This window comes from Euleptes europaea, chromosome 6 (genome assembly GCF_029931775.1).
Source record: "Euleptes europaea isolate rEulEur1 chromosome 6, rEulEur1.hap1, whole genome shotgun sequence".
Lineage (NCBI taxonomy): Eukaryota > Metazoa > Chordata > Lepidosauria > Squamata > Sphaerodactylidae > Euleptes > Euleptes europaea.
In genome coordinates, this window is record NC_079317.1 from 51,524,097 (window position 1) to 51,537,462 (window position 13,366).

Sequence of the window (13,366 nt, forward strand, 5' to 3'; positions counted from 1 at the left end):
CTACATACACTTTATAGGTGATGATTGTTCCAGCTGAGGGTTATTGCATTGTTCCAACACTTTGTCTTGTGAACTGGAGAGCCAGCATTGTGTAGTGGTTAAAGTGTTGGATTAGGGTCTGGGAAACCAGGTTTGAATCTCCACTCTGCCATGGAAACTTCCTGGGTGACCTTGGGCCAGTCACACACTCAGCCTCGACCCTGGCAGGTTTTTGGATGGGAGACCTTCAAGGAATATCAGGGGTGTGATGCAGAGGCAGGCAATGGCAAACCACCTCTGAACATCTCTTGCCTAGAAAATCCTAGGGGGTCATCATAAGTCAGCTGTGACTTGACAGCAAAAACAATACGAAACACTTTGTCATGTAAACTGAACCACCAGCCACAAGGTACTGTCCAAAAGTTTCTGTTACCCAAAGAATTAGCCATATATAATTTTTGTTATGGCAAAAGAGAAATCTAATCTTGGACTCTCTTTCTGCCATTGAAAGTTGGAAATTGTTCATAATTGCCCTCTCAGAGTATATTCGGTCAGTATCTTTCCTCAGCTCTGTGATAATGGGGAAATGTTTGGTGCTTCAGTGGCTATTGTGTAACAATTCCTAATGCTTTTACAGTTAGAATACATATTCTGAATGCTTCAGCAATATACAATAAATAGAATTTACTCAGCAGTTTCTCATAGTAATGTGGTCAGTATGCTTTATCTGAAATTGATTTTTGTGCTTATTCAGGTAGCGTTTTAGAAGGCTCCTTGAAGAACCGATCTGCCTTCTGCAGTGACAAGCTTGATGAATACTTGGAAAATGAGGGGAAGCTAATGGAAACGAACATGGGATTCTCTCCTAGCACATCCAGTGGTCCTGTGGTTTACCAGCTTCCAACTAAAAGCACCAGCTATGTACGAACACTCGATAGTGTTCTAAAAAAGCAATCCGCCCTTACTCTATCCGGCCCTGATACTTTCAAGCCTCTTTCTGTGCCTTCTGTCTCTAGAAAGAAGAGAAAGAAAATTAAGAGTAAAAAACAAGCACTCTCTAGAGGCAAAGCAAAGCCACCTTTAAAACTTGCAGTGCCTTTAGCTGCTGTAACAAAGCAGAAACACAACTTATCAGTCTCAGAAGAGAAAGTCACTAAATCTCAGCCAAGTAGTCACACAGCTGAGGTAGATGCTCTCATAGCGCTGAGCACAGATGAAACGGTGCAAGGAAAACAAATTCCCGTGCGGCAGGCACAGCAGCAATATCAGAATAGTCGCCCATCAAGTTTATCTAAGACCCAGTTGAAGTTGATGGACTTGGAGGATTGTGCATTGTGGGATGGTATGCCACGTACCTATATTACTGAAGAACGAGCAGAGTTATCTCTCACAACTCTACTCACAGCTCAGGTAAGTTGCTGTAATTTTACTTTTTGGACTTTGGAAATGTGGCAATTTGCAGTACGGTTTGTCTTTGTAGTACGGTTGTCTTAATTTATATCTGAAATGCCCTGTGCTGTAGATTTTCAGTTGAGACAAGAAATTAAGGGACGTGCCAATAATTCTAGAAGTTCTCTCCATTTTACATCACATCATTGTAGATCAGGGGAGGGCAGACTTTATTTATTTCAGTCAGCTACATACTTACTTCATCAAGAACCCTGGAAACTACCAATCAAAAAACAGTGGGCTGGTTGGGGAGGCAGTCAGAAAATGGCAGCCTGTACAAAAATTACAGTGTTTTAGATTAGGTCTGCAGTGCTTGGGTATGGAATCCTTTCCTCTGCTGGATTCTACTGCAAACCACTTCTCCAATTCCTAACTTGCCCTGCAGGGCTAAAATATACAGCTACCTGTATGTTTTTCTCTGGAAGAGGTGAATAGAAGCTTTGATGCAGGGAGAAAGAATCAGTAGCACAGTTCTTCCCATCCAGAGAAAAACTGTATGTGTGCACACTTGGTGGAAGAGGAGAGCAGTAGATGGGAAGGAATACTGCCACTTTAACTTCACAAAGCAGAGATCTGTATCTGCAGATGGGGCCCTTGATACATGGTATGGTTAGAACTTTCTTCCCTTCAGTGAATGGGTAGTAGTGTACAAATTACAGCTGGCAACAACCGGATAACCTTTTGGCCTTTCTGCTTGATTGTAGTCCTCACAGAGGCATCTGGCTGACCATTGTGAGAAACACAGTGCTGGAGTATATAAACTATTGGTCTGATCCAGCAAGGCTGGTTTCCTGTTCTTAAAACTGTTCCTGTCCCAACCCAGCAGCAGAAGACTCGAGCATATGTATCACTTGTTGGATCAGGAATCATAAGTGTAAATCAGATACATTGTCACATGTGCATCTAATAGTGTGTCTGCATTGTATTACTTTAGAATGCACAGCCACATTTTTGTGCAACTGATCTTATGTTAATATTTTTGTTTGCATGTGACTAAAAGAGGATCATGGCCTACATATGGAGGAAAACCTCCCCCAAAATTACATACAGCTTTTTAAAAAATAACTATATGCTCTGTGTAGTACTCACATTGCTAAAATTGTGTCAGATTAAAATAAGAAGATTTAAGTATTGTCTAGAATCACAAAAGGTATCCCAGCAGTATACACAAAGGCTTGCAATTGCTCAGTGGGATTTTGGACTTCTTTTCTTTGAATAGGGAACCCTCCTTCCCATCCTGTGCTGTATCAAAAATTCCCATAAATTCATTAAGGCTTGCCTTATATCTGGGGAAACTGTTGTTCAATAAAGGAGGAGTCCAAAACTCGCCTGGGCTTGTGAAAATAGTTGCATGACAGTTAGAATCCTGACCTCTGACATAATTTAATTTTTTTAAAGTCTTTGATATGTTGGCTCCTGGGCATGGTATACAGTTTATTTTTTAGCTGTTAAGTTTGTTGGTATATTCACTGTGGACATATACATAATTAGTGTTTCAGAGTCCCTCAAAGAAGCTATTTGCAATCTCATCACTGAAAGCAAACTAAAAATCTCAGGACCCTTTATTATGGTTATTTCTTTTCACTTGTGTATACAGGTAGTTTTCTGAATGTTTGCAAATAATGTCTATATACCTTTAGGCATCGCTCAAAAACAAACCTATCCACAAAATCATCAAGAAGCGAGCGCCACCATGTAACCATGAATTTTGCCGGCTTGGGTGTATCTGTTCTAGTCTAGCTCTTGAGAAACGCCACCCTACACACTGCCAGAAGCCGGATTGCATGTTTGGCTGTGTGTGTTTAAAAAGAAGAGTGGTCCTAGTGAAAGGAGGTTCCAAGCACAAGAGGATCCAGGAGAAGTCTCTGTCTGGAAAGCGTTGGTTGTATTGTGGGAAAGAACAAGAGCAATGGGGAGAAGAGACGGAAAAAGAGGAACAAGAGAAACTGAAAGATAAGAGAAAAAAGAAGATGGAATATAGTAAGTATTGGTCAGCAGTTGCAAAGTCACTTCCTTTCTGTAGTGGGATTTCTCCTGGAACATATCTGGTCCTCCCCACGTTCCCCTCTAACCCCAGGAAAGTTGATTCTCAGTGTCTTGAGGCCTGCTTGGACTAATAGCCATGGAGGCTGGGAGGCTGCATTGAAGAACAGGACAAAACAGCCCATTCCTGCCTGTTCCATAAGTACTAACCACACTTACTGAAGAAGCAGGAGGGTGATTTTATCTCTTTCCTGCTCCTAATGTAACCTCCAGGCCCATGGGGCTGTTAGTCATCTTTCCCAGGGTTGGAAGGGTCTGCTGGCAAGAGAGGGATGTGGAAAGGATCTTTGACTGTTGGCATCTTCTGAAAAATTGCCGGATCCATAGTACTAATTATCAATAATCATGGCCATAAAATATCAAGATAATATGGAATACAATTCAGCTAAAGTTAGTTGTGACTAAATCTCATTGAAACAAATGCAACAAACTAGTGGCAACTGAAGTTTCATTATTTTTCATGAGGTTTAGCTGCAGTTCTGTGCATACTAACTGTGGATTAGTGCTATTTGACACACTAGAACTTGCTTCTAAATAAGCTAACTGTGTTGCTTACGGTAACTGACTTCACGTGGACTGTGTTCATTAAATGTAATTTAGAATTTAAAGTACCATTTTTTCCTAACTGTATCAAATATCATTTTTTCTGATTGGCTGACTAACACCAAATGGCCGCATAAAATATACTACAGATTATGCATAATTCTTTAACAGCCATTTAAGAGGGAGCGATTTGAGCACTTGACTGCTTTTAGGGAAACCTGGGTTCAGATCTCTTTTCTGTGATCTCAATTATAGGATGACCTGGGACCAGTCGTTTTCTTGGCTTAACTTACATTGTAGAGTTTTTGTGAGGATAAAAATACTCATTAATACCATGTAGACTACAGAGCTTCCTGGAGAACGGTCATGATAAAATGTGAGACAGCTTTCGATGTTAAGTAGCAGTCTGTGGCTTCACTCAGTCCAGTTGACAGGCTTAGGGCCAAGGCTTCTTGAGAAGTCCTTTTACATTATCAACTCAGCTGTTGTTGCCACAAATTCCTGCTAGTGCTGCTGTGGCTTTGTCTTGTACACTTGCCCAGTGAACACAGGCTGGTCTGTTCCTGCTGGTCTGGATCATTAGGGTCACAAGTTGAGAGCCCAAGGCCAAGAACCTTGGTTTGTACCTCTCTTAAGCTCTTGTTTTTAAAGCAGCACCTGAAAACGTGAAGGACGTACTGAGCCAGACTATTTAGCTGATCCCAGGTCCCCCCATTCAATTCTTGCAAGGCCCTCTTCATTGAGGCTGCTGTTGGAATGCCACCTGCAGAGATGCCTGAAGGTGCAGGCGCTGGGCAGAGGTCGGCTGCTCAGGCTGCCCCTCTTACCGTTGTTGTTGAGACGCGGCAGCAGGAGGATGAGCAGCCCAAGCTGTCTTTTGGGGTGAGCTTGAAGGACGAGTACCTGTCCAGGGCTTATTTATAATTAATCCTTATGTTTCTGTAGTATGTATTACAGCAGAGGTCATTCATGGGAGAATAGACTCCTAATAAAGTCTTACATCTATCTTTTAGCAGTCTGTGACTCAGAGCCAGAAAAACCTGTTAAGAATTTTCCATTGTGGGTAAAAGTAGATGGAGAGCTGGATCCAGAACCAGTTTACATCCCAACGCCATCAACTATTGAGCCAGCAAAATCGGTGACACCACCTACCGTAGATGTTTTACCATCTGACAAGCCTATGCCCAGCGGAGCCAAGTCTGCACCCAGCATAGTCAAGCCAAGCGTAGTCAAGCCAAGAGTGTATACGCCCAAACCTAATCCAGTGGTAAGCAAACAAATTATTTTTTGAATCCAAGAGTTATGGAAATACTGCTATAAACCATATTACTGTAGTGAATTTTGTATGCTGATCTGAAAAAGGGAGACTTTCAGCTTCTCCACAATGCAGTGGCCAGGCCCTCAACAGGACTTGTTATAATTTCCCCAGTTCTCAAAAATCTTTGTTTACATTTAGTTTGTTTCTGGCCACAATTCAAAGTGATGGCTGGAATGGTCTAGGACCCAGAAGGACCACCTCTCCCACGTGAGCAGGTTGCACTACTAGATACAGTAGTATCTTTGCTCCCTATTAATGGAACCTTCTCTTAAGAATATAATCTGCTGTCTTTTATGAGCTGGACAAAGTTTGTCTTGCTAACTACCAAAGCCTGTTGCTTTTATTCATTTTAGTTATTACTGCTGGGTTCATTGCTCCTTTTTAAAGTAGTTTATTAGTTTTGCTTTTAAGTCTTGTTAGCCACCTTGAAACCCCCATTGGAGCAGAAAGGCAGCACATAATTAAAACTATGGTTTGCTTATTAATGAAGGAAGAATGTCACAGTAATGAGGTTTTCCCATAGATGATCGCTTAATTTGAAGCTCTATCTTGGTATATAGATTCGAGAGGAGGATAAGGACCCTGTGTACTTATATTTTGAAAGTATGATGACCTGTGCTCGGGTTCGAATATATGAATGCAAGATGCAGGAGAAAAAGCAACAGAAGTGCCTTCAGAATTCTGAAAAACACATTGAAAAGGTGAGATTGTATTCTCTGTATTAATATATGCAACTCTGGTAAGAACAACCTGAGTTATAGAATGTTGCTGCTGCACAGTTGCCAAACTGTCTAGCGCTTAAATAACTGTATAAATAACTGTATAACTAATCTTAAGATATGAAATTTTGTCAAGTTTTATTTTTCACTCTTGCCAATTTGAATGCTGGAGTTTGAGCTGTTTGCTTTTAGATATGTATTATTCTTGGAGATACAATTTTTTCTGAAGTCTTAAGGTTAGTTATCTTTTAATATTTCTTGCTCTCCTTTTCTCTTTCCCAGGAGCAATCTGAGCTTCAGCCCCTTAAAATGGAAGATGGTAAAGAGCCTGAAGGTAAGATTAAAATCTTGAATCCCCAGGTTCCAAAACTGGGGTGTTTGTATGTGCATACAGGCCCTGAAATTCCAGTGAGGGGAGAAACCACATGGTAAGCTAAGCTTACCTTCTCACTAGTTGAGATATGGCATCATTGCCAAAACAGGCCATCACTGCCTCTTCTAAGGCAATCCTAAAGTGAGACATGTAAAGGTTGATAGATCCACATATCTTTCAGGGGGTGGGGGCAGTGAGGAAATAGTCACCCCATATGTTGCTGACTTGAAAAAAAAGGGAGTTTGAAGGCAATCAGTAAACCCTAAAAGTTTCACTTCTGTTTGCCACCGAAATACTGGGAAATTTTTTTTAAAATGCTTTTCTTAAACCATTGCTGAATTAGTGTCCCAGATACTTGGGTACAACAGTGGGCTTGCCCTCATGCTCCTGTGCTCAGGGATTTTTACATCCTGAAAACACATAGTTACTATTAAAGGGCGAATGGGCGGAAGAAGGTAAGGCTAATCAAAAAGGTCTGTCTCAAAGTGGGACTTAGTTTTTTCCTGTTGAAATGCTATAAATGGGCCTCCACAAACACAATATTCCTGATTGCTTAACTGTAATAAATAACTGGGAGTGTGTTGTGGAATCAGGCTCTCATTCTGTGTAGTGAAAATTCCCTCTGCTGGATTCAACCACAGCTAGCTGTTACATTGGTACCAACATTAAGTACAGTTCGCACCAACAGGAGTTCGTGGTTAATCCAGGAACATTTTGGAGAATTACATGTGCATCTGCACAGAGAATCAGTGGAGAAGTTCTAGTTCTTTCATTGGTGTTAGAGGGTAGGGGGGGGAAATGATACTTTGGATATATAAATTTAAGTAGCAGGAAGTTGGTTAGCATTAAATAGTTTAAGTGATGGAGTAGACATTGAGGTAGTACTTCTTGTTCTTGTCAGAGGATACCTTTGGTGGAAAACAAGAAGTGTATACCCTCATGCTTATGTGGGGTGTGAAAGTAGATTTGCTTTTATTTGTATAAAGTGCCTCCATGGCAACTTTCAGCTCCCAATTTGAATCAAATTTGATGTTTTTGAAGGCGTGATGATTACAATTGGTTTTCATTTTTATGAAGCATTTTGGTCATTTTAGCCAAGCTGATTTTTATCCAGTAGAAGGTGGATTTTGCTTGAGAAGGTTATTCCTGGAGTTGCAGAGCCCCCTGTGGACAAAAAAAGCCGTGCAGGAGGTGGGCTGCATTTAAGGAAGAAGGGCGAGAGAGAATTGTCCCCCTTCCACAAGTGTAGCTCCACTTATTAAAGGAAGGATGGGGCGACTTCATTCCCTTCCTTCTTGCTGCAGGCCTCCCCACTGACCTGACCCACATAACTATTTCTTCACATGGGTTCCACAACCCCAGGAATTATTTTTTCTTGGAATTGAAAGGGATTTGGGGGGGGGGCGAAGAACTCATTGTATATCAACACCCTTTCTTTGGCAATTTGTTTAATACAAGCTTTAGCTTCAAAACACATTTTTAATTCACTTGCTGAAGCTCAATAAAGCTACTAGGATATTCCAGCATTAGTGTAGAGACTAAAAAAATTGTCATGATCCACTTCTGACACATGGGGATTAAGTGGGTATTGAGGAACATGATTGTTTATCCAGCTGAAAACAGGGATATTGTAACACATGGTCTTTGAGATGGCTGTGCTCCATGCCTTTAGTACACTTAGCTTCTGCTGCTGGTGGTACAAGGTAGGCAGTATCAGTAATAGAACAGTTCAATTTCTAGGTGGTATAAAGCTGCAATATTGCAGAAACCTATTTTTATTCTTTCCCAGAGAAAAGTTGGTGGTTTTCCTGTAGTGCAGGAGATCCATCCACTTCTTATGTACATCACACCACAGCAAATGGGACAACCAAACTAATTGAGATTGTTTCTGATTGCAACTGGGAGGAGGATCGCAATGAGATCTTGAATATCCTGTCACAACATATCAAGAACAAGATGCCAAAGTCCCTCAAAGTAGGAAACTTTGCTATTGATCTAGAGTCTGAAAGCAAAACCTGGGATGAGAAGAACACTCCCATCTATTCTTCCCGAGTGAAAATCTCCATGCCTTCTTGCCAAAATCAGGACGAAAAAGTTCACATGTCTGTTTTGGAGGTACCTAATAATAGATTGTTACCATGCGAAAGGACAGAAAAAGTAACATTTTTAACCCCTGGCTCCTTGGGCAAATTACAAGAAGAAAGGAAGAAGGGCTTGCCCTTTTATGCTGGGCTTTTTCCTGCAGGAAAGCTGGCTGCCTATACATGCAAACCTAATTTGAATCCTTCGTGTCTGATTCAGGTATGTTTTTCTGTTGAAATTGAACTTCTTTCTGAGTTCTGGAACTTGTCCCAGTGTCTCAAATAGTACAGTCTAGGCACAGGTTTGCCACCAATCTCTTTTTTGTGAGAACTAAGCTTTATTGATACGTTGAGCAAAGTTTGGGAAATAATGATTATGTATTGCCTTAACTAAATTCGGTGCAGCTCTGAAGAGTCTTGGTAAGGGAATTTTTTATGAGGGCTGATCCCCCCCCCCCCAATTGTTAAATCAGAGGAAACACCCTGGATATCTTTGCAGTAAATCCGTTCGTTTGTATTCATCATTTTGGTCTTATATGTATTTCCTGTATAGGTGGAAGTATTGCTGTTTAGAATTTGTGATGATGAAATACCCACAGACATTAGTGCATTTAAATTTCTATCATCGTCTCCCATGCTTATTAACTAGGAGGTTCTCAATATTTTGTTTTGGGATCATTTCCTACTAACTGGGCCTAATTGTAAATTGTTTGGCCTGAAACAGTTTTTACAGTGTTTAAGAGCATTCTCTCATTAAAATCCAGGTTAGATTACTGTAATGTGCTTTGTCTGGGGTTGCCTTGGAAAACTCTAGGAACTTGAATTAAAATGCAGTGATCTGGCTGTAATTGTTATGAACCTCCTACCCACCCTTGTTGCTTGTGCCCTCCCCACCTGCAGTAGTGAGATGGGTGGTGGTCAGAGACACAAGCTCCCCCCCCCACCCCAGTTGACGTCTCACCGTTGGAAAGCCCTTCCCTCACCTTACTGTCTAGTTACTGTTTCTATTTACTCAGTAAATCGACAGTAAGGTGAGGGAAGGGCTTTCCAATGGTGAGATGTCAACCGGGGCGGGGCGGGGAGGAGCTTGTGTCTCTGATCACCACCCATCTCACTACTGAAGAGTTCCATCTTTTTAATCTGCTTTTATGGTCCACTTCTAGCTTGAGAACTGGCTTATTAATATCACTTTAAGCTGATGAATTTTGCTATATGTTGTTTCATTCTCCTATCTTGTTTTTAATGGCTTGTTTTTATTATTATAATTCTTCTGTTTTTATGATTTTATTGGGTTGGCTCCAGTGATCTCTTAGTGGAAGGTGCTGACAGTTATGGACCTTTCCTTTAGTCCCTCCCCCCAGCAGTCCTTATTGAAACCAGAAAGGTTTATTCCTGGGATTGCAGATCCAAGTGGAGTATAATAGCCATGTGGCCTGGGCGGCTGCAGTGGAAAGGGTGAATGCTTTCTGATCCCTTTCTGTTTCTTCCATCAGTTCAGCTCTGCAAGGTAGTTGGAGAATTCTATTTTTGCCCCCTTCCATCTCCCCAGTCCAGCCTCCCGACCCTGCTGCTATCAGAGCATGCGGGTCCTGCTATCCCAGGAACAAACTTTCCCTGTGTTGGAAAGCACTGGAGGGGCATGTGCGAACCTTGTGTCCACAGATTGCTGGATCCAGCCCATTGTACTGTTTTTACTTTGTGAGCCACCTTGAACAAGTCTGGAAAGTCAATGTATACATTTTCTTAATAAGTCTGTTTTGTGATTTCCCAAAAATTTAATTGAACGAAGTTAATGAAAGAAAACTTATCTTTTAGTGAGCAGATATTTGAGCTGATCGATTATTTTCTTTAGCAAGATATTACCCATATCTTGCCACAATATCAGAAAATTAAAAAAAAATAAGGCTTAGAAAACAAACATCTATTCCATTTTGCACATGTATTCAGGGGCTCTATGAATACATCAGGCTAGCAGGAATTGTCTGGTATCCATTTAAATACTGTTCTACTGTTGTAACGGCATGAAAAGGTAGCTATTTACGATCTCTAACTACATAGTAAGCCTAGCATTTTCACTATCTTGCCCCTGCATTGGCTTAATTATTTGAGAAAGTGGGCAAGATTACTGATCTCACCTTTTCACACAAGCCACAGGATAAGCTTTCTAAGGGCCAAAATAGACCTGATGGCAGCCACAGGACCAACCACAGACCATTTTAGTGGAAAATTTAATGATTTTAAGTTTGGCATGAGGGCCTGATCCTTATTGGGCCTATGGTATGGTGGCAACAGGCAACCTTGTTCCCAACTCCATGCCTTCCAAAGTGCAGAAACAACACCCCCCACACACACACACACCTGTTTTGGCACTTTAAAAGGTACACAGGGGAGAGCAAGGTAGCCTGATCCTGCACTGCTGTAGGCTGATCCCTTCGCAGCAATATTTAAATTGCTAAATTTTCCTCTAAAATGGCATTGATGAGGTTGGCCCTGTGGCTGTCATCACGTCTATTTTGGCCCTAAGTGGTTGCTGTTAGGGTAACACGAATGTGAAAGAGACAGAGTTTTTTTCTTCCTTTGAACAGTATTGTTTACCTAAAACTGTTCAGATGAACAACATGGGAAGAAAAGCACATGGCAACTTCAATCACTCTTCTGTTTCTCCTCCAGATTTTGGGATTCTTTAATGTCTAAAATGAAAAATGAAGACAATCGCTTTAATATTTCCCAGCCTAAATGTTTTTACTATGCTAGATTCTTTTGGGAAGTGCTAGTTCTGTAAGCCCAAGAAGCGTTTAGACTTGGGGTCACCAACCTCTTCTTTAATGAGAGCTACTTTTCAGTCATGAAAAATATCCCAGGCTACTTCCACCTACCCCTAGTATGTTACCAAGTTTTTTTTTTCTGTCCTGGAAATGCAACATAGATTATGGACTCCAGAAATGAAGATACCAGCTAAGCAGCAGAGGGGAAAAATCTATGAAAAAGCCTAGAATAGATCCTTTTGCAGTTTTTTTTCTGGGGGATGCATGCGCTGTTCTGCAGTAGCTAACGAGGTACCTTTTTGAAACCCCTGCTTTAAACTTTTCCCCCTAGCTGTAGCCCTCTATGCTACATGCTAAACTGCTTTTAAAATTGAGAGGTTTCAACTTATATATAGCTGGGAGGGGGGAAAGGTCAGCTGTTTATAGAAAACAGAATTTCCATAGAGATAACATATGTCTTCTGCATAGTTTAAGCAGTTCTTTGAATCCTTTGCATTGTTTGAAAGGACAGAGTTAGCCACTGTTGGCATTTTCTCCCTCTCTTTGTAGGTTAATGGTAAAAATTATCCACAGGCCAAGCTGCTTTTGGGACAGATGGGAGCATTGCATCCAGCCAATCGACTTGCTGCTTATATCACAGGAAGGTTGCAACCCACGGTGCTTGACCTCTCAACTGTAAAGGTGACATCTAACCCTAAGGTTGCTGGCAAATCACAAGTTTTCACCAGCACTATATCCTCTTCCTCTGCAGCACGCAGATATGGTCGTGCCCCAGCACAGAGACACATAGGTAGGTTAGAACATTATATTCTTTGTTTTTAAAAACAGGAAATAATGCAGCCTTTGTGTTTATTTCTGTTCACCTCACTGCTAATCCTTAAGGACTCCGGCATCAGTCTAATGGATGTATATTACATGCATCTGATGAAATGAGCTCTGACTCTTGAAAAGCATATGCTGGAATGAATTTCTTTTAGTGTTTGTGGTGCTAGTGAACTCCTATTTTGTTCAGGCAGCCTAAGTTCCTTTAACCTGCTATGATGAACAGCATAGGTTCCACATTTGCCTAAGAGTTTGGAAAGAAGGCGGTTAAGGGGAGACATGATAGAGGTCTATAAAGTTATGCATGGTTTGGAGAGAGTGGACAGGGATAAACTTTTCTCCCTCATAATACTAGAACGAGGGGTCATCTGCTGAAGCTGGAGGGTGACAGATTCAAAACTAATAAAAGGAAGTATTTCTTCATACAACGCATAGTTAAATTGTGGAACTCCCTGGCCCAGGATGTTGTGATGGCTGCCAACTTGGAAGGCTTTAAGAGGGGAGTGGATCATGAAGGAGAAGGCTACTAGTCAAAATAGATACTAGTCATGATAAATGCCTATTGTCTCCAGGATCAGAGAAGCATGCCTAATATATTGGGTGGAACACAGGCAGGATAATGCTGCTGCAGTCGTCTTGTTTGTGGGCTTCCTAGAGGCACCTGGTTGGCCACTGTGTGAACAGACTGCTGGACTTGATGGGCCTTGATCTGATCCAGCAGGGCTTTTCTTATGTTCCTTAAGAGAGACCAGTGAGAGCTGACAGAATGTTGAGGGGAGACTGTTGGAAAACAACAGTTAAGAACAACAATTGGGAGTTGGCAGCTGGGGTGTTGAGAGGGGAAAGAAGGATGCTTGACTGACTGGGTGAAACTGTGCAGAAGAGCTGCTTAGAGCTGGCTGAAAATAGTCAATTTGTAACCAAAGGGATCCCAGTTGCAGGAATAGGACCACAGTTCAAAAGTCCAATGAAAGCAAAACGTTGTAATTTCTTCCTTTCTTCAGTTTTTTGATAACCCTTGTGCACTACTCAATTTCTTCCAATATTTCACAACACATGTCATGGAGTTGTGTTCTGCACTTGACGCATGACCTATACTCGGAGCTAGGGGATCTTCTCGATTCGTCAGTCGTGGCAAGATGCTGCAGACCTGGGGCCCAAACCATAAAGTTAACATCTTGTTTTGTTTAACCCTGTGAGCTGCTTGTCTAAAGGAAAGAAACACACACAGTTTAATCTCTATCTCTCCCCCCCATTATATGAAATGAAATTAA

The 13,366-nt window shown here is 41.4% G+C and overlaps 1 protein-coding gene across 1 annotated transcript in view; it reads left to right on the plus strand.

Annotated features, from left to right (window-relative positions):
• LOC130478723 (MAX gene-associated protein-like) overlaps positions 1-13,366 on the plus strand; it is a 60,326-nt gene that overhangs the window by 26,113 nt on the left and 20,847 nt on the right. Inside the window, exons 7-13 of the mRNA XM_056850908.1 lie at positions 734-1,389; positions 3,069-3,408; positions 5,028-5,281; positions 5,893-6,033; positions 6,334-6,385; positions 8,214-8,725; positions 11,820-12,060. Coding sequence (XP_056706886.1) covers positions 734-1,389; positions 3,069-3,408; positions 5,028-5,281; positions 5,893-6,033; positions 6,334-6,385; positions 8,214-8,725; positions 11,820-12,060 — 2,196 coding nt within the window. The remainder of the gene's footprint in view (positions 1-733; positions 1,390-3,068; positions 3,409-5,027; positions 5,282-5,892; positions 6,034-6,333; positions 6,386-8,213; positions 8,726-11,819; positions 12,061-13,366) is intronic.